At 46.0% G+C, this 21,314-nt stretch overlaps 1 protein-coding gene across 5 annotated transcripts in view; it reads left to right on the plus strand.

The window, feature by feature from the left end:
* The window catches only part of TLN2 (talin 2), a 424,752-nt gene that overhangs the window by 398,536 nt on the left and 4,902 nt on the right, over nt 1-21,314 (plus strand). For 3 of the 5 annotated variants that reach the window (XM_059180687.1, XM_059180688.1, XM_059180689.1), the window contains 6 exons: nt 2,421-2,526; nt 3,428-3,552; nt 14,476-14,601; nt 16,741-16,803; nt 16,895-17,122; nt 20,119-20,244. In XM_059180687.1, the coding sequence (XP_059036670.1) occupies nt 2,421-2,526; nt 3,428-3,552; nt 14,476-14,601; nt 16,741-16,803; nt 16,895-17,122; nt 20,119-20,244 (774 nt within the window). Of the gene's footprint in view, nt 1-2,420; nt 2,527-3,427; nt 3,553-14,475; nt 14,602-16,740; nt 16,804-16,894; nt 17,123-20,118; nt 20,245-21,314 lie in introns of those variants that run through there. The other 2 variants (XM_059180690.1, XR_009355411.1) reach the window with 2 other exon arrangements.

Consider the following 21,314-nt stretch of genomic DNA (forward strand, 5'->3'; position numbering starts at 1 on the left):
TGATAGAAGTATGAGACCGAACATCCTTACCATATTTTTTATCTTAAAGGGAGAACATTCAGTGCGTCATTTACTGTGAGTCTCCCATCATACCTTTAATTCTTGGCTTATTCTTATTGACCCCAATGGATAAACCAACTAACCAGCAAACGAGGCCTATGGACCATTTAGCATTTCAAATCCTGAGCCATAACCATTATCCACTTGGTGGCCTTACAGCATGCATTGTTTCTAAAAAAAGAAAAAAATAGTATAACCTTTTACAGTTAAGTGGTGCCAAATGCCACCATTTGAGTCTGGAGCTGTGGTTCATGACAAATATAGGTTCACAACTGTATATGAGAATCACATGGGGGACTTTTAAAAATCCTGATGCCCAGGCTCTACATCAGTCTAGTTCCTTCAATAGCCCTGATGGGATTATATATTAAATTACATATTAATTTACACAATCTTACCACCACTCTGTAACAAAAGGACTATTACTATGCCTATTTAATAGGCAATTTCCTTAAACTGAGGCTTAGAGAGAGGATAAGTAACTAGACCAGGGTTTCAAATATAGTTTGACCCTAGAACCTACACTTAACTGAACTGCGTCTCCCCTGGTTGTATTAGAAAATAAAAGACACCTAACCCCTTCCCTGTACCTTTCATGATTCTATTGTGGTTCTGGAACTGATCCATGAAGCCATCATATTAGGACTTCTCCCGATAGCATGTTGTTCTGTTTTTACTCATCTGTTCATTTGTTCACTCATTCACAGGTTTGTACTGAGTGCTTTTATTTCCAAGAGAGTTTATCTTTAAGTAATTTCTACACCCAATGTGGGGCTTGAACCCACAGCCCTGAGATCAAGAGTCGCATGCTCCACCAACCAAGACAGGCAGGTGCCCCTATACTGAGCTCTGAATATCTGCATAGTGCTATATATAAGTTCAAGGGTGAGAAAGTAAGAGCAGAGCAGCTGAATTCATAGAACAGTAGCAAATATAAATGGAAAAGATTGCAAGAGGAAGGAAGATAGGGATAGATACAGTAAAGTGATGTTCAAAAATCTTTGACCAGTCAGTTCAAGCATTTAATATACTGTCTTCTATGCACTGGTATGCCTGGGGCTGGTCCAAGTATAATCCCATTAACTACCCCAACCCCAGATTTTTTTTTTTTTTTTAACCAAGCTTTTCTTGGTTCTTTTAGCTCTGGGTCCAAAAGACATCTTTTCCAGACTCCTAAGAAAGAGTGTACTCCCTGGCCTAGTGAAAAAGGGTATGGGACACCAAGAAGGGGATAATATTTAGTGAATTCCTATTGTGCTCCAGGCATCACGCAGGATGCTTCTTGTATGTTAGTCCATTTGATCTTTATGCCAGTGCTGAAGGATGGGCAGTATTCCAGTTTTACAGATGAGAGAACGGGTTCTGAGGGGCTCAGTAATCTGCCTGATGTCATAAACCAGGTGCAAGTGAAGCCAAGTGTGATCACAGGTTTGTCTCAAAGTCCAGACTTTGTCCCTGACTCAGAGACTTCAGGATTGTCCATAGAGAGACAGCCGTTGTGCTTTCCTCCCGAGTGTTTTGGCATTTCTAAATCTGAAAATGACCACTGAGAAGTATGGCAAAGAGATGCATAAAAAGAATGTTGGAAGAAGAATTTCAAAATTAGGAAGGAGCAGGAAGGTCTAAGTCTGAATATAAATTTGTGGTGGAGGTCTCATCCAGTTTCTTAGTTCCATTTGTGAGTGATTTGAGAAGAAATCCTCACAGGATATTCTATAAATTAGAGTGGGTGTTGGATATCCAATATCTTTTTTAATACCATAAAAAAACAAAAAAGAAGAAGTTTTTAAAACCTTTGAGCCAGTCTGAAAGAAAGAAAATCCTCAGGACCTCTCCCAGGAGAGCTTGCAGTCAAAACCCTGGAGATGGAATGTTCCTTCAGGAACAGCCCTTTGATCAGTTGGTTATTGCTGTCTTGGGGACTTTGTCTCTAAGGCCCCACCGGAGTCTCCTATGTTTACTGGTCCCGCATTTTTTTGTCACAGGTACCAACTGACTTGCAACCTCAGGCTTTCCTGTTCCCTTGGACCATACTTACACTGCGGGTCACTTTTGTGTACATACGTTTTTGTATACGAGTGAAAGTGCAAATGAAGGACCAATAAGGACCTTATCTCACTTGTGATCTTAGGGAAACATGTCAGAAGGGACCTTAAGGAAACTCCTGGCTCCCAGCTTTTCATTTCTCACGTGAGGAAACTGAAGGCCAGTGAGCCTCAAGTGTTTTCCCTCAAATTCCGAAGTCACCTGGTGACAGAGTTGCCACTTAAAACCAGGCTCTCCAACTCTGTCCGCCAGTCAGAGTGGACTTTCTCTTGCAGTGACTACTGTCTTTCTTACGTGTTTGTCTTCATCCGTAGATTCTTCAGAAACCGAGCCCGGAACTCAAGCACCAGCTGGCTGCTTTCTCCAAGCGCGTCGCCGGTGCGGTGACTGAGCTCATCCAGGCCGCGGAAGCCATGAAAGGTAGGCCGCACTCTCGCGCCGAGCGAGTACAGCGAACTGAGTACAGGCTCAGTGCAGCGAACTGAGCAGAGAAACCGCACAGCCAGCCCAGGCCCCAGGGAAACAGTGAGGTACTTTTTTTTTTTTTTTTTCCTAAACAAATGGGAGTAGAGTTAGATTTTAATAATAAAATTATAATAATAATTATAATTATTTGTTATATTACCTCTTTGTTTCAGGAGGTTATAGCCTCCTGAAACAAGGCTTTTTTCCAGTCTTTGCATTAAGTACTTCTACCAAAATGGTATAGTCCTTCTGGAACTGCTCACTTCTCTGAGGGGTGTCGCCATTTATTTTTATCTGTGTTTTCCTTCATCAGAATATTTTTTCCTCGTTTGCATAACACACTTCATGTTTAGGAAATGATGCTGTCTGGGTACATTGTTTGCATACCCCTTCACGGTGGCATTAGAAGCAGTCACCTCACCAGAGAAATTCAGTTTCCCTTTGTTTGAGTTGAGGTGAATGGCTCTTCTCCATGAGTCCCCAGAGAAGAGAAGGGCAAATCTGGAAGGTCGGCAAAGTCTTCAGGCTCTTAGAAATGGTTACTGGCATTCGTGAGCTCTAAGTGAGAAGTTAGAGTAAATCTCGAGCTGGCCTTGGACCATGAGATCCCGATTTTTGAAACTCTCACTGAGGACTGTGCCGGGGCTGTGCACATACTGCCTAGAGAAACAGGAGCCCACAGGAGCTCTCCTGACCCCAGCCGCTCTCTGTGAGAGCCTGAGAGATGATCGCTCAGCACCACAGCACTGGTAGGCTTACGGAGCTTCCCTGCATGCCAATCCAGATACTGTTTGTAGCAAAGCCAGTGCCCTGTGGTCACAGCTACCAAGAATGACCCTCTTTGGACTGATTTTAGGAACAGAGTGGGTGGATCCGGAAGACCCAACCGTCATTGCAGAAACAGAATTACTGGGGGCTGCAGCATCCATTGAGGCTGCTGCTAAGAAGTTAGAGCAACTGAAGCCAAGAGCAAAACCAAAAGTGAGTGTCCGTGTGTGGCTGCTTGTCTGGTGTCACTGGGTCTTCCTGCAGACCGCTCTGAGGTGGAGCTTGGTGTGCCTCAGGAGGCTTGTCTCCTTCCCTGCGGTTAGACTCCTAAGCTGCCCACCTGCTCTCCCGGCCCAGCACCTTTGCACAGGGAATGGAGAGAAACCCACAGGTGGATCCTTCAGGTTAACCACCCAGAAAAATACCTGTGGGTTATCCAGAGGAAGAACCCGGGCATTTGCAATCCAAGTTCAGTTCCATTCCATCTAAAGCAGGTGTTGGGTGCTTATTATGGAAAATCGCTGTCCCTGAACTTGATGCCATCACCCTCCCATTGTCTGGTTTCCATAATGTAATGCAAAGAGCAATGCTGTGGGCCTCTCCTTTCCTTAAAATCGATAGAGAGGACAACGTGGACCTCAAAAGTGGATCTGGTGACAGACTTTGTTAGTATGTGCTGGAGGCTGTGGTGGGCTGGTCTCTTTCCTCGTCTGTGTGTGTCATCGGGATAAATGTTTAAAACTTAAGAGCATGAGTAGATATGAAGAGAAATGGCCATTTAAAGAACTATTTTAAGATTGGGCGGCAGCGAGGACAATGATTACACAAAAGAACAATGAGCTTGTGCTCCAGGAGTAAAGCCCAACCCTCTTAAGCTCTTACCTGTCCCTCCACGCCCTCCACCACCAGCCCCCATGATTATCTTCAGAAGATGGTAGAACTAGAGGAGGCCTCTTTCTCTTACTATCAGGCAAGTTATGGCACCTGTAACCTCACTTCCCTTCCAAGAACCCAAGGACCTTAGTAAGTAAAATCTGGTTTTGCCCTCAGAAAAGTTGGATCCCTCAGATGACGTATGCCGAAAATTCTACCTTTTATTTATTAGACCAAAGGATGGAGTCTGAGCACTAGAATATGCCACACCCCTCAAAAGCAGAGCCTGGGTTCATGTTGTGTGGAAAGTAGACATGAGCAGGTAGTGAATGTATGAACCTTGGGAACCTTCTTAAAACCATGAAATTCTTTAAGCCAGTCTTCTAATAATTGCTCTAGACTTGGTGAAGGCAGTCTTTAAATTTCTTATCAAGAGGTAATTTGAGAGTCATGGCTTCTGACCTGGGGGTTTACCAGGGTTCCCTCCACTAGCCTCTAAGCTGAAGGTCTTAAGTGGTCTGAAATGGTCCAAGTTGTTCTCAACAAGCTTAAGCAAGGAGTGTGTGTATAGGGGCAACTCCCATTTTCTGTCTACGTCTTTATTTCTGCTTTGTAAATCAAGTTAATCACAAATGGAAAATTACTTTCAGCTGAGAAGCAAACAACCATTGACTAAGATTTAGAGGCTTTGTGCGTAATTGGTTTTTCTTCTTCCTCATCTGATTTCATACAACAAGCCTCTCCTGGAAAGCTTCCGTCTGCTAATGCTGAAGTCATGTCATTTGGCACTGTTCTGGAGAATTCGCCTGGTGCTCCTGTAACATTAGCGCTTTGCCAGGTCCTGAGAGCTCCTGTTTCAGTCCCTCTCCATCTGTCCTTTTGCAGGACCCCTCGGAGCTCTGTCTCTGAATCCTAGTTGCCCTCTGTCTAGCCATTGATTCACCTTAGAATTCTTGAGCTGAAAATACAAGTCTTTAGAGGCCCTACCCCATAGAATAAATGTTGTTACAGCAATTAAATGAGATAATTTAAGAACACAGTGCCTAACTTAATAAGCAGTAACTGTACTACCATCACTGAAACTATGCTTCAGAGACTTTTATCTACTAACTCCTCAGGAATGCCTGCAATAAAAATTATTCCATAGATCCATGAGCTGATGGCCGTAGCAAAAAGAAAACAAAACAAAAGGCTCACATTGACTGAGTACCCAGCCGGAGCCAGGCAGCCTTCTAGGTGCTTTGCATAGATGAACTCATCTGGCCCTTGCAGCAAGTCCACAGAGCAACACGTATTTCCATTCCTGCTCCATGCGTGCAAAGTCAAGGGCACAGTAACCTTGCCAGAGTCCACAGGCTTGGCGGAGCTGGAAGCAGTGGATGTGGACTTTGGGTGCGGAGTCCATTCACCCGAGTCCTTTGGGTCTAGCCAGTAGTCAGAGGCTGTTGTAGCCCCCCAGAGGAAGTTTGGGGTTTGCCTGTACCCTTTGAGCTATTAATGCCTCTTCTGGGAAGCTGTGCCGAGCTGCAGGACAAAATCCAGAGAGAAAGAAAGCTCTGTGTGTCAGGGAAGCCTATTCCTTGTAGCCTCATTTGTAGGAAGAAGTTAGATACGACCCGAGTGTCTCTTTGAAGAAAAAGTACGCAGCCATCTAAAAGAATGGTTGATAGGACTGTGTCGTATGAAGATGCTCATGGCATCAATGTAAAGTAAAAAAAGAAAAACACACAGGATGCAGAATGATGTGCTATTACGGTCACAACTCTATAAACAAAACCTTGCATATGAAGGAGACAGGGAGATGTACAAGGGTGACTGTGGAATTAAGGGAGGGCCTGTGTTTTAACCTTTTATAGAGCAGTGTTTTAAAAACAACAGCACTTAAAAAATGCTGAAGTGGGCCAGGGGGGCACTCCCTGCCCTGCCCTGGGATCATCCTGCCTTTGTGTTGACAGTCTGGGTCTTCACACAAAGCCAAGAAATCCTTCTGGAAAAGTCAAAGTGGACATAACTGTTGATTCGAGCCCCTTCCTTGGGGATCTCTACTTTAGGGCGCTCCCGTCTTCATGTGAGGAAGGTGCTTTGTACTTCATGAGTACCCAAAAGTGATCTGAAGCCTTACTCCTCCCAATGGCCAGAGGCTCCGGCTCCGGCCACGTGGGTTACAGTATCTCTAAAACCATTCTAAAGAAACCGTCAACCCAAACTATGGTTTTTGTGCCTGTCTCAGAGTACCCTCTGCTTTGTGGTAATAACTGCATGAAATAAAATATCTTTCTTGCCTTTACATAAATAGGAATTTATTTCCCTAATTGGGGAAAAAAAAAAAGTCCAATCTGACCCCACCGTCAACCAGTCTTTTGTGGTTAACCAGTTCTCTCCAGGCCCTTCCATAACTGAAATAAGGAAGGAATCCTCAGGATACTAGGAATAAGCATTTGCTCTCACATTCCTCTCCCTGTAACTACACACGACCACACAAGCCCTCAGCACAGAGCCGACAATGCTTTCTTTTGTAACCGTGGGGCATTTACACTGCTTTGAAGAATAGTACTGGGGAAGGGCAATGGGCTTTTGTTTTTTTGGGTTTTTTGTTGTTGTTGTTGAAATTATTCTGCTCACCACATTCTCAGGTCGCCTGTTTTAAAAGTAGAATGCTTCATTGTTTATGAAGATGATTCCTGGTATATTCCCAGCTCAGGACCTTAAAATTTAAGCACCTCTTTTTGCCTGGAATCTCCCAGATGTGAATAACAAATTCACACCATTAGCTCCACTGTTTGCTTGGGAAGATGGCAGGAAGGCAAAAGGGGAAGGTCGGTGAGCTCTGGTGCATGAGCCTGCGATGTTGCCAATGGCGCCGTTTTCCACACGTACAAGCAGCCTGTGCTCCACAGACAGGTAATGGACTTCCTGCCGTACGTACGGTGCCTGTTCTCGAGCCCAGTGCAACCTGGATGCCTTTTCTGCAGGCCTCTGTGTGATATGTTTGATATATTAGGTTGTTATTTAATCCAACTATATATCAAACATATTCCTACAGTGTCTTGCCCTGTCTCCGGGGGTTCCTAATATAGCTTATAAGGCAACAGGAAAGAACACGTTAAAATCACAAGCAGATTTAGAAGATGGGGTGCTCATTCCCTTTCATGATGTCATATTCCATTTTTTTTTCCTTGTAGCATGTCAGTACTGCTAGATTCTTTTGTTTGTTGTAGAAACAAATCATAATTATGGATGTGAGATACTCTGTATAGCTTAGTTTTGTGCAGTAATGAATCCTTAAGGGATATGCTCAGTGGAAAAAAATGGAAGGTTCTAGCCCATGTTTGTGCCATGGGATAAACATCGGGATTATCAGCCCTAAACACTCAGACATTGCCTCGTAGTTCACTTTTGTCCTGATCCTCAGCTTTGAAATTAGTCCTTTTCTTAAACAAGTTTTCTGCAAAAATGCAAGCACAGATCAGCTCTCTGTAACTTTCCCTTCCACCCATAGCATCACAATGTATAAACCGAATCGGCCATACCAGCGGTAGGAAGGGTGAGTCACTGGGCTTTATATACACTTGCTTAGGACTGCATGTATCTAATACAGATAATGCAGTGCAGACCGTACTCTGTCTGTTGAATTTCCTGTAAGAGGTTAACTGGTCAGTAGAGGTTGGTCACATTTAGAATAAGCTGACAATAGCCTAATTGGGTGCAAGAGGAAGTTTGGGATTATGAAACATTTTTTCTGGCACACAGCAGCCTTCTTTGGTTGGCTTTGACCTCCTCCCCCTAGAGGAGCCTGCAAAGAATGTGCGTGTTCATTCTAATCTCTCTCAACAAAAGATTGTGAGCTCTGCTTTCTGGAAAGAGCACTATGGTGCCCGTAGCTTAGTTCTTTGGAGCAGAGAAGCAGTGCTCCTTTAACAGCACGTCTGTGTGCATGCATGTAAGCAGTGCCCCACACGGTTGGCGAGCCAGTGGTTTGAACAGATGAGTCAGGAAGGCTTCCCCTGGTTAGGTCTAGAAGCCTTCTCCATATTGCGGAGCTCAGCTAGCTCATGTTCCTGGTGACCCCTGCCAGTGGTGGAGCTGCTCTTGTCACACCCTTCGCAGACATGTAGAGGAGTCAGAGCAAAGGAGCTTACCATGTGGTGGGTGTATCTAATCAAATATTTGAAAGCATTCCATTATCCTTTTTGTCCGTGCGTCCTAAGTAAACATGTACGTGACTTTTCTGAAATCCCAATGATCTTGAAGGATTTTTCTCCCTAACAGAAGTAGCAATGAAAAGATCATTTCACTGATACTACTTTTCATCCAAACAAACAAACAAACCCATGCCCTAATGAAACAATAGGTACTATGGGAAAACCAACTCCCAAGATCCTAACTGTGCAAGCTTGGACCTTTTCTAATGGATGCTACACGAACATACATTATTTCTTATCTGGGTACAAAGGCTGGTCTCTCCCCAAGTGGCAGGCAAAACCACTTGGCACTGCTTTCTCTCTATCATCCACTGAGACTACTTACTGTTTCCCTGGAGCTTTCAGAAGGGGTGAGGCCAGATTGGGACTTTTGGCAGGTCTAGTTATTTGAAGTATTTTCCCATTTGTAAATTTTCTTTTATAGTATACGTGAGGGTCTTGAAGATAACCCACCCATGGGGCCTCTACAAGAAAAGCTGGTATGGCCCTTACAGTTGAGTCTTTGGGTGCAGACTGAGGTCTCCCCCACCAAGGTACCTCTCCCCTCAATTCCAGAAGCAGACCAGGAGCAGCCAGACTCACTACAAATAAAAAAGGAGAAATGTGGCTGCCTATTCCACTCACACTTCCAACTGGCCAGAAAATGCTTCCCTGGTGTGGTGGGAGTTCTTGGTGTTGGCCTTCTTGTTTCCCTCAAGGACATTTAAATTATATGCAAAATGTCTACACTTTTAAAGAATATGTCCAAAGGGTTTTTTTAAGTTTCAGATGGGATACGACCTGGTTTTGAGTAGCAAGCATTCTGCAGACTTTAAGAAACACAGAGCAAAGCACAGCTCCTACCTGGAAAAATGGCACCATGGGTTGTGATGCACCCACCTGTTGTGAGAAAAGTGACTGTTGTGTTTATCGGCTCTTAGCAAGGCAGTCCCTTAAAGGAGGTTTTCAGGGAGGAAGGCCGACCTCAGGGCAGTGACCTTTGAGCCTTGTCCTCTGGGTACCATCACCTCCCTCACCTCCAAGATCATTGTGGGGAGGAGCTACAGGGATGTAATTCACAAACAAAAGACCAAGTGAAAGGACCACAGACAGAAGCATTCTTCTTCTCTGCGGTATATGCCCCAGAATCTGTTAGAGAGGAGGTTGGCAATGAGAGACCGGGAGAAGAAGGCAGAGAAAAAGTAGTGCCTGGTTATTTTAGCCAGCACCTTCTTAATGAAGAAAGGTTTCATTTGGAATTGTAACACATCTGAACTAAAGGACTGGGTGAGTTGAGGTTCCTCCTTAAGCTATTAACAGAAACCTGATGGATCCCTGGAGAAAGGCAGCCACGGCTCAAGGTCACGTGGTCAGAACATGCAGGTCACTGACTTAGAGCCCAGAGGGCCCACCTCCTGTCTCGGTGTTGGGGGAGAAGCTGGAAGCAGCTCCGGTCTGTAGCGTGTATTACTTGATATTCCGTTCAAATTTGGATTATGGCTTTTATTTATGATAATTTTAGGCTATCATCAGAAATGGCAGTTAGAACCTTTCTCCAAATTATGAGTCAAAAATGATCCCGAGAGAGAAAAACTGGCTTAGCCCGAAGTCTAAAAAACTGTTTTTAAAACCGCAAGAGTTGTAATGAGCACTGGGTGTTACAAGCCAGTAAGGAACCACAGAACACTACATCGAAAACTAATGATATACTGTATGGTGACTAACATAACATGTAAAAAATAAAAAAAAAAATAAAACCACAAGGAATATATGTAGTGAGGGAAGTTATAATGAAATTAATTGCGAGGAGTTACTGAGCATTTACTGTGGGTCAGTATTGCTCTCTGTATATTTATAATTTACCTATAGCACCCCCATCAGAGAGGTAGAAAGGAAGGCAGGTTCAGGAAGTGAATGAATTACTGCAAAGATTATGCCCTCAGAATCCCTAAAAGGCCAAAAGGCAAAATATAAATGAGGAACGACCTTCCCTCTCCCTTCCATCTGTCCCCCTGCCACTCCTACCCCAGTGGAACTCAAGCTCCTGAGACATTAGACAGATCAGAGCAAGATGGGGTCCTCAGAGGCTCTCCAGAGCACAGGAAGCCACCAACAAGGGAACCAGCCCCAAATGTGACCTTTCCCCAGAGGAACCTTAGCAGACCTCTAACTTTTTTAAAAAGAGGCGCTCTGCAGGAGAGCACCAAAGAGGAAAAATACCAGCAAAAGAGTGCCTGGGCCTTTCTCGCAGCTACCAGAAAGCCAAGGTGAGGCTAAGTCCATCTTCTGCTGGAGCTTAGTGGGCAGTCCATCAACGACAGCTTCCGAATGCGGGTGGTAAAGGGGCCAGTGGCCTTCTCCCAGTGGAGGGGAGCAGAGGAAGGGTCACTGAACAGGGGAGGAAAGGACAGATTCAGCCCTTGGAGGCTGTAGCTAACAGGCTCGTGAAGCAGAGCAGAGTCTTAGTTCGTACACTTAGGACTCTTTCTCCTGGTGCTGCTTTAGTAAGAGAGCCCCCTTGTACAATGCTGGGAATGCTGTTTACCTCTGTGGACGCCTGAGGACGTGTCACAGCCAGCTGTGGATGCAGTTGTGGGGTGCAGGCAGAGCATACAAGCAACAGCCCCTGGCCGTAAACAGCGCAGGAGCCAGCGCCTAGATGCGCGTGCCTTCCTCCCCAAGGGACTCAGAATGGACAGTTCCTGATGTGGATGCTTACTCGCTGCGTTTCTCCTGCTGCAAGCATGTAAATTGCCCCCTGGCTGAACTCTAGAACTCCGGAGACTCCTTTTGAATGGATACATTCATTCGGCAAACATTTATCATGTAGTCTACACTGCCCGATTGTGTGCTGGAGAGACCACATCCGTTGAGTAAAACACAGCCCGTGCCCTGGAAGAGAGGACAGGCTGGTAGGCTTGGGTTAACCGGGGTCTGTTTTCCTTCACCCAGGCCAGCATTTCCCGTGGAGCAGCCCACCTTTATCAGAAAGGAAGATTCCCAGGCCCCGCCACAGACCTGTTGAGACACAGTCTGCGTCTTGAACCAGATCCTTGAGTGATTGTGAGGGAAGGCTCTCTGTTCATTAGCCCACTTAATAAGAGCGTTTTCTTAAGTTGGTGGCGCCCTGGGTCTCTGGATCCTTCTGGGTCTCCTTGTGGAAGCGCCACGTTACCATCCTCAGTGTTCCCCATCTCCCAGCTGCAATGGGGCTTCTTCTGTTGGCAAATCCTGCAGTTTCATTATGATCCTTTTCTGTAAGAAGGTCCTTTGAAAGCCAGCCCATTCCATTTCTCTCCTCTTCTGCAACGCAGTGGAGCACCTTTTTAGCTGTTACGGTCCTCCTCCCAGAGGCCATGGCGTGTGCTGGTGGGAACCGAGCAGGGGGGCACCCCTGACAGGGACACCTCGACATTTCCGAGTCTCCTTGGCTCAGGGAGAATCCCATCTTATAGGCTAGAAGTTGTGTAGGGCATAAGGAGACACCTGGTGTTGACATTTATTTCCAGCAGGAGAGAGAGGGTGGGTGTTTTGTCTTAGTTTTAAACCTGGCCTACGGTGTCTAAACATTAGCCCTCCGCCCCTAGAGCCATCCCATTCAGCTTTATTCAGCCCTTCTTGGTGCTTTTTAGTCAGAGCAAATATCCCCCAGAGATGAGGCTTTCTGCCATGTCCTTTTTCAAGCATAGAGATGTGATGGAACAGAAAACAAAAATTCATCAGCGGACATTTATACCAGTTGCCATTGCAAGAAGAATCTGTGGGTGTCAAAAATATTTCCAAACTGAGAATCTATTTCAAGTATGTGTTCTAGGGGGGAAAAAAAGCCTTCAGGGCAACGGAAGATGTGGGTGAGGCCTGTCAAATTGGTAGGAACAAGTTGATTCTATTAGATCTGCCCCATGCTTAGAGTTAGCACTTAATTTTAAGAAAGTCCCAGTTTTGTGGATCCTAAAATTTGGGAGATCAGAAATCTGATGGGGTACTCCACACACCTTGGAGCCCGCCAGAGACAAGGATCTGGGACACATTAAGAAGCCACCATGGGCTTCCATTTCCTCTGCCCCAGTAGAAGAGGCCCCCCGTTGGATTCAGAACTTACCTGGTTTCCCCTGGTACCTTAATCTGTTACACGCTTGAGTTTTTTTTGTAGAATAACTTTCCAAAAAGGCTCTTAATTCAAGTTCACCTAATGCAGTTTCCTTGGAGCCTATGTATAATAGCATCTTTCCTTGGAGCCTATGTATAATAGCCTATGTATAGTGTCTTATAATGAGTTGTTTTTCTATTTCAGTAACCACATTTTATACTCCACCAGTCCTATAAGCTCCCTCCTCCAGAATGAATCCACTGCAACTGAATTCGTTTCTGTCCTGAATGCTCCTAGAGCAAGACTTTGTCAGATAAGAAAGAATATATGGCTTCTGTCCACAGACTTCTAAAATGCTGGCATCATTTGTCAGAGTCCCTAGATGGGCCCTGAAATGTTATTTTGATAACACTGGAGTTGTGAAAACAAAAATGAGCTTGGCATCTCTCATAGTTCAAGATGCGGCAGTAAGGAATAGGAACTGGGGGGAAAATGTATCTATGTATCCATCCTGCCTGATGTTTCGCATGGGACCATTAGTGGCCAACTCCGAGAGCCTCTGCTACAAAGCTGGTCCTCCCTGATGCCCCACGGGCAAGCAGGCGAGTAAAAACATACCCTTATAGAACAGAGAGGCTGAGGTTTAGATCTGGTTTAGAGTCTGAATTCATGCCGCCATATGACCGTGTCACAGCACTCTACCTCCCTGAGCCTCACTTTTCTCACTGTGAATACGAGAACGACTCTACAGTAGAATATTTGTTTTCCTCTTGCTCGGTGAGAATTAAACAAGAAACGTACATGGACATGCCTAACAAAGAACTTGGCACACAGTAGCTGCTGTTAAAAACATACTGCTGTTGTACAACATTGTGAATATACTTAATGTGAATGTACGTTGTTAATGTACATTGTGAATCGTACAACATTGTTGTTGTACAACATTGTGAATGTACAATGTTGTACAACATTGTGGCCACTGAATGGTCCACTTAAAATTGGTTCAGAAGGTAAAGTTTATCTATTTTTTGGCACATAAAGAAAAGTATTGCTCTAGCTGACCATCATCGCAATGCCTGAAAGATAATAGCCCCATCTTCAACCTTCTATAACCAAAGGGGAACTTAACCCTGCTTAGGTTCATACAACTTGAGCGCTGAAGGGACCTGGAGGGCGTCTAGTCTGACCGCCCCAGATGGTGAGGCTGCATCCCAGCCAGCCTGTGACCAAGGTCCTTGCACTTGCCACGCTTACCAGCGCTGCTCTCCAGCCTCCCGGCTTGTTCTGCCAGCACGGGGCACAGTGCTGGTGAACTTGGAGCAGAGCCCTCACAGCCTGACAGCACCTGCATGGGGTGGTCAGTGTCCTTCCCCAGGTGGAGCCAGGCTCTAGACTTCCGGGGGACTCTACCTGCACGTCATGTCGCCACAGCGTCCTTCCCGCCTCTGGTGATCTGTGGTTGGTACAGAACTCTCCCTGCTCAGCCACAGAGATGGCAAATGCTTTGTCACGTTTGTTTTTACAAATACAAGAAAAATAAGGCTTTTCACAACTCCTAGCCACCTTTCCTTTCTTCAACCCAATTTTTGAGCTTTAGGCTCTGGAAGAGTATACCACCACCCACTCCTTGGGCTTTGATGAGGGATTATTTAAATTTTCGTTATTGATGCCAACAGGACCATTTGAGCATATTTTATTCACGGTGAATTTGTGTCTGTTTAAAAACTCCGTTCTAAAAAAATAGTCTGTCTTGGAATTTCCTGACTGGAAATTTGTGTGGAATGCCACCGCTAGCAGCTTGTACCTTTTAGAATCGAGGTAGTGGGAGGCAGCAGAAGGAGAGGCGTTTTGCCAGCTCTGGCCTTTCTACCTGGGTGTAGACAAAAAAGTCATAAACAGATGAAGAGCCAGGTGACCAAGCAGTAAGTAGTTTGGCAAAAAGCACCCTTCGTGGATGCGAATGGCATGTGATGTCATTTTCTTCTGTTCTAGCAAGCAGACGAGACCCTGGATTTTGAAGAACAGATTTTGGAAGCTGCTAAGTCCATTGCTGCCGCCACAAGTGCCCTAGTCAAGTCGGCCTCGGCAGCCCAGAGGGAGCTGGTGGCCCAAGGAAAGGTAGGTGAACCGCGCTAGCCAGCTGCTGGGACATTCGGACAGTGTGAGTCTCTGAAGACCAAAGAGAAGGTGGGAAGGCCTGTGGCCTGGCCCCCCGGGCAACCATTGCTGAGCCTGCCCTCCCTGAGCTGCCCATGTCTGCCCCACTGAAAACTCTGTTTGCTTAAACCTGACATCCAGAATGAAGGGTTTGGCTTCTGGGCCAATCATCTGCTTCTTGTTAAAGAAAGCATCCTGTTCCAGGCAGCGATCAGGCTCTGAACAAGACATTTATAGTCCCACTGTATATGAAGCTATTTAAAGATGTAAACTATCATATTTTCCTAGAGGATGGCTCTGGGAGCACCAGAGTCGGGGGCGGCATAATACAGTTTTCCATCTCCAACGACTCAGTCCGTACTTCGGGCCTCTGGCAAAATGCTGTCCAGCTCTGCCCTTAGCATTTTCCTGAGCCCGCTGTTCAAAAGGCCAATCTGGTTTTAAAACCTGAGGTTTCTTTGATGGGCCTGACCCCCAGTCATCCATTCCATCTGCATTAGCATGAAAGCATAGTTCTCTTTCGGTGACCCGAGGATTAATAGTATATTAGACTAATGCTGGATGTGGGAGGGTCTCCCAGTTTAAAATATTCCACGTGTTGTTTCCATACACCGTGGGATTTGTCTCCATCCAAACTGCATCTTGTGGAGAGCCTCTCAGATCCCGAGGCAATACAGAAATCCTGTCAGGCTATGGGTTTGGGGAGTCTGGTCACCGTAATTGTCAAATACTTCTGTTTGATATTAAAAGGCTTTTGCCGTCCATGTACAAGTAGACAAATACGATTGTGCCTTGACCTCACAACTTGTAATACGGACAGGAAGTTATGTCCAACCAGTGGCCATCCATCTTCCTCCACGAAGTCTCCTGTGAGCTAAAGTTTGTCCCAGTCCAACCCGCATACCACGGCTCCTCTTTCTAAGCCATTGTGTGCTGTATTGTTTGCTATTATATATATAATATATATAATGTGTGTATGTTTGTTATTATATATATAACATATCTATGTTTGTCTCTCCACTGGCATGCAGTCTGCCCCTTCATGCTTCTCCCTTATGTCCTGTAGATGCAGCAGAGGGCTGACCTCACCTAAGTACTTATTGACCAATCAGTATGTAAAGACTAAAAATGGATCATTGAGAAGAATATCCTACCTAAAAATTCCAGTACCTTGATAAAGGGCCAACTGTGAGCCAAATTGCTAGGTTCTAAGAGAACCTAACTTGCTTATACATTTGTTGAATATATTCAGGCATTTAGAATTTGGTAAAGGTGGTTCCACAGGACTAGGGTGAACTATAGGCTTATAGACAGGACCTTGGGGTTTTACCTGATGTTCACGGAGCCTTGGTATGGCGCCTAATAATTGACAGATCCCTAATTCCATATTCAAACTGAGGTACTCCCTCTGACCTCTCCAGGCACCTCCCACCCTGTAAAGGTTTTCCCTCCCAAAGCTCTTCCCTCTGCATCTGGACAGAAAATGTTCCACTTGTTGATGTAATTTCTAAATAGAAACGGAGATCATCTTAACGTCCAGCTTCCTACTTCTCTCCTGACCCCTGACAAAATAGTCTGTATTTCCTTAAGGCAAGGGTCTGCCATCAACTGCACTGAAGGAAAGGCACCAGCTACTTCCCCCACCCCACCCCCCGCCCCCATCACCTGCCAGAAAGTCACAGCGTGGCTTTAGGGTCAGCGATCAGGAGAGATGTAAGTTTCTCTTGGCCCTTGAAAGAAGAGGCCTCCATGGCTCCTATGTTTGAAATGGAGAAAGGTCAGCAGAGGAAAGAAGCGTAGGAGGACAGCCCTGATCCCTCATTCCTGAGCAGCTGGCCCAGAAACGCTCTACCTAGCAACAAAATGGTGGCCATTCTGAGTGTTTCTGAAGAAGACCCCGGGGCCCAGAGGGACCCCTGCCAGGATGTGCAGGAACAGACTTGGAGGGACAGAAATGGTGTCCCATTCTCATGCTGTTGGTGCTGTGTGTCTGATGAGATGTTTTCCTCTCTAGTTCCAGAGTGAGGTAGAGTCTGAGAGGCTGCAGGTCCCTCTGCACCTCCCAGCGCTCATTACAGATTTCTACCCTCCACTCTCTAGGTGGGCTCCATCCCTGCCAATGCTGCCGATGATGGACAGTGGTCCCAGGGGCTGATTTCTGCCGTGAGTTACCTTTTCCTTCCTTCCCGTTTGCTTTTTGGATCCCCGGAGGGAGGTTTGGGCCTTGGGTCACTTCTCTACTGACTGTCCCCAGGCCCGGATGGTGGCAGCTGCAACCAGCAGTCTCTGTGAGGCGGCCAATGCCTCCGTTCAGGGGCATGCCAGTGAGGAGAAGCTCATCTCATCTGCCAAGCAGGTCGCTGCTTCTACGGCTCAGCTGCTTGTGGCCTGCAAGGTGAAGGCCGACCAGGACTCAGAGGCCATGAGGCGGCTACAGGTAATGGTCACTGATGCTGGTGGGAAAATACTCCTGTTGGAGCGGGTAAGTGTCTCCAAAGGGGACAGTCTCACTTCCTTGGCATGACCCACCAGGCCTTCCATCAGCAACTCTGTCCCACGTTTCTCATTTTCTACCCAGTACAGCCATGCATCCTACACCTGCCCCAGCAAACTGACATTCTCCATGTGTGCCTCTGGTCTCATGCCTTGGGGCCCTCGCTCACCCAGAATGTCCTGGCCCTCGCCACCAGCCCCACCTGGTGATCTCCTGCTTGTTCTTTGTGACTCATCTCCAGAGTCACCTCTTCTGGGAAGCCCTCCCTGACTGCTGTGTGTTGAGCAGTTGTTCCCTCCTCTCTCCTGCCAGAGTACTTGGCCAGACCGCTTTTATGGCTCCTGTCACTGGGGACCACCACGTTTATTTTTAGAAGCCTTTGACAAGGCCATGAATTTCTTAGGTGCAGGTACTGCGTCTTTATCTGCACATCTCTCACACCTGAGGCGGCACCTATTTCAGTAGGGGCCCTCATGCCCTGTTTATGAAAGAAAGGAGGAAAAGGACTGAGAAATTTCTAGAAGACTGTGGCTGAGGTTTCCCAGAGCCCAGAGAATGTGCTCATGATGAAAGTTATAATCGAATCCCTCCCAGTGCATATGAGTTTTCCTGATTTTTTTTTCTTTAAGATTCCATTTATTTATTTGACAGAGATCATAAGTAGGCAGAGAGGCGGCAGAGAGAGAGAGGGAGAAGCAGGCTCCCCGCTGAGCAGAGAGCCCGAAGCGGGGCTTGATCCCAGGACCCTGGGATCATGACCTGAGCCGAAGGCAGAGGCTTAACCCACTGAGCCACCCAGGCGCCCCTTTCCTGATTGTTTTAATTACAGAAGTGTTTTAAACACAGAGAAGGAAATGTTTGGATGAAAAAAAAAATCACAGAGGCTCAACCTCTTCACATGTCAAATGTTACCATTTTTTTTCTTCCTGTTTCTATGTCTATACAAAATAACTGTCTGCTTGTCATCACAGCAAGAGACATTCTGCTTTTTTTTCACGTAACGTTTTATCATACATAGCTTTTTATTTGAAGAAAAGGCTTCATAATTTCTATATGTAAAGCTAACTGGTCCATGCTCCATGAGTCTCATTTTTGATGATTGCATGATACTACATCACCTGACTTTGCCACAATTTCCTTATACTGTGGACATTTTGTTTCCAATTTTCTAGATTTCCTAGATATTAGAAGTGTTAGAATGCAGACTATCTCTATGGATGAAAAAAATTTTTATATGTCATGAATAAAATCATAAATGGCAGAAATGTTTGGACAATTTCACTGACATTGGGGACTCTCATTTCATTTTGAAAGTCCCGAAGTGTGTTTCTGATGCTCGGTCCTCCTGAGTCTCCCTCACCCACCTCCCTTACCATAATTCAACTCCTGGGATAAACCCCGGGGGGAAATGGGTAGTTACATGTCGGTCAATGTGTGGCTTGGGGACTTGAGGAACACTTCTGGGGAAAACATCCTGAGTTAAGGGAGACCTGGGTTCAGGTCCTGCCTCTGCCATGTATTAAGTTCATGATCTTAACACAGATCACTCATCTCTCTGGGCCTTTATCCGCCTCAGCCGTGGAATATGGATAGAGATGCCCACACTGGCTCTTATGAAGGTCAAGAGATGTGAACATACTTATGTGAGTCTCGAGGACTTACACGGGCAAAGCACGGTAGCTCTCCTTGTCATCGTTACCGCTGTAACTGGGTGCTGCAGTGTCCCCTCTGAGCCCCTTGCTGTGACCCAGAGATTCTCCGGGACCACCCTGATCTGTGTCCGAATCCCCGCTCTGTAACATACTAGCTGCAGGGTCTCGGAGAAATAACTCAATCCATTTGCTGTATCAGGTAACTACAACGGTGACCTCTGACCTCATAAAGCTATTTTGAGAATGAACTTGTCATATATTAATTGGCATTCCCTTCCCTTCTAGTGCAAGCCCTCGTGGTCTCCATGGGTCACTTTAAATCACCCACCACTCAACTTTCTGATGGCTCATCCCCGTGCACAAGTCCTTGACTCTGAGGGGGACTGGGCAAGGATTATGGGAGGCTTAATGAAGCCTGGACCACCATTAAAAGAAAATTTCAAACCTCAGGGGGCAGAGGACAAGTCCCCAGAGCCATGCTTCATGCTCATTAAGAATAAGCCATTGTGGGCTGTAGCTCTTATGAAAGATCTAGACTTCACATTGGAAAGCTTTTCTTTACCCGTCTCTAACAATGGCCTGGAGCCCCGCTGTGCCTCTAAAAACATACCTGTCTTTGGGGGCCCTAGTTACTGTGGAGCTCCCAGCACCCCCATGCAGGGTGAGGCTGTGCTTTCCTAGCCTTCATTCCCTCAAGAAGCATTCAGTGGGTGCCAGCCCTGGGCACCCATTGTGCCAGCCGCTAGGGAGGCAAAGACAAAAGACATGGCCTCTGTCCCTGAGTTACTCACTGTCCAAGAGGGAGAGGGGTACAGGTGTGGGAGAGGCCACACAGAAGCATGCACAGAGCACTCTGGGAGCGCTGTGGGGAGCTGTGGGTAAGACCACAGCAGACAGAGAAAGTTCTATCTATGTGAGGCAAGACTTTGCGTTTGTCTTAATTGGTTGGGGCAGAGGGAGGTAGTGTTCTAGACCAAGGAGATGAGCCCTGGGCATGCTTCTGTTAACACACATTTCACACTGGTACAGTCATCTGTTTTCATAAGTAAAATCCCCCCTCAGAAATCTGTGTTCCTTGGGAGACAGGAACTGGATCTCATTTCTCTGTGAATGACCTGCTCCATGGTTAGGTAGGTGCCAGTGTTGGTGAAATCGGTGGACGGCTAGACAGACATATGGATCCTAACAACAGAGAAATTCTGTATTATCATTGGATGATAGGAAGATAAATTGATTCAGAGTTCCATGAACTATACTTTCATGTCTGTTCTTGCTAAATCCAAATTGGCTGTTTCTAATGATATAATATATGTTTTTTTCCTCCCTCTCCAGGCAGCAGGAAATGCTGTGAAAAGAGCCTCAGATAATCTTGTTCGTGCAGCCCAGAAGGCAGCATTTGGCAAAGCTGATGATGATGATGTTGTAGTGAAAACAAAGTTTGTAGGGGGCATTGCTCAGGTTTGTGATTAAATCCAGACGTGTTTACTCCAGAGATGGGCATGGTATTCTAACAGAGATACAAAACACCAATAGCTTAAACAGGATGGAGATATTTCTCCTTTGTGAAACAGTCTGGGTGTAAGCAGTCTATCAATGGTGTGCTGATTCCTTTGTATCTGAGGCCCAGGCTCCATCTGCCTTATTACCCCACCATCCCTGAGATGTTGCCTTGGCCAGTTGGCCCAACATGGGTCAGTAACCACCCTTGCTTCCTCTCACATGCCATTGGTCAGGCCTTAGTCACATGCCCAACCAACGCAGCTGCAAAAGATACTGGGAAATGTAGTATTCTTTCTTGAGGAGCCCTGTGCCCAGCCCAGATCAGGGATTCTGTTATAGAAAAGGGGAAGAAGAGAAGTTGGAAGACAATAGTATTATCATTTAAATAAAAGGAGGGATTTGGAGGTACTACCCCACTCCAGGTAGTTGGCTCTACAGAGAGAATGAATGGTAACCCCATAACAGAACTTATATAAGGATAAACGGGCCTCTGGCCTATAAGGATTACATTCTTGAGCATAGTAGTAAGGAACATTAAGGAAATTAAGCCTGTAGTTTGGGGTATGTGTTAATATAAATCCATTATACAAGAATGGTTTTCTTTGTTTGCTGGAGGGGAAGGGGGGGCGGGAGAGATGGCGTGGCTGAGTGATGGACATTGGGGAGGGTATGTGCTAAAAAAAAGAACGGTTTCCTTTTTTTAAGATTTATTTTTTAAGATTTTATTTATTTATTTATTTAACAGAGAGAGAGCACAAGTAGAGGGAGTGGCAGGCAGAGAGAGAGGCGGAAGCAGGCTCCTGCTGAATAGGGAGCCCGATGCGGGACTCGATTCCAGGATGCTGGGATCATGACCTGAGCCAAAGGCAGATGCCTAACTGACTGAGCCATCCAGGCGCCCCTTTTTAAGATTTTTATTTATTTATTTTTGTGAGAGAGTGAGAGTGAGCACCAGTTTGGGGGAAGGGCAGAGGGAGAAGCAGTCTCCACGCCGAGCAGGGAACCTGATGCAGAACTTGATTCCAGGA

Source organism: Mustela lutreola, chromosome 7 (genome assembly GCF_030435805.1).
Source record: "Mustela lutreola isolate mMusLut2 chromosome 7, mMusLut2.pri, whole genome shotgun sequence".
Lineage (NCBI taxonomy): Eukaryota > Metazoa > Chordata > Mammalia > Carnivora > Mustelidae > Mustela > Mustela lutreola.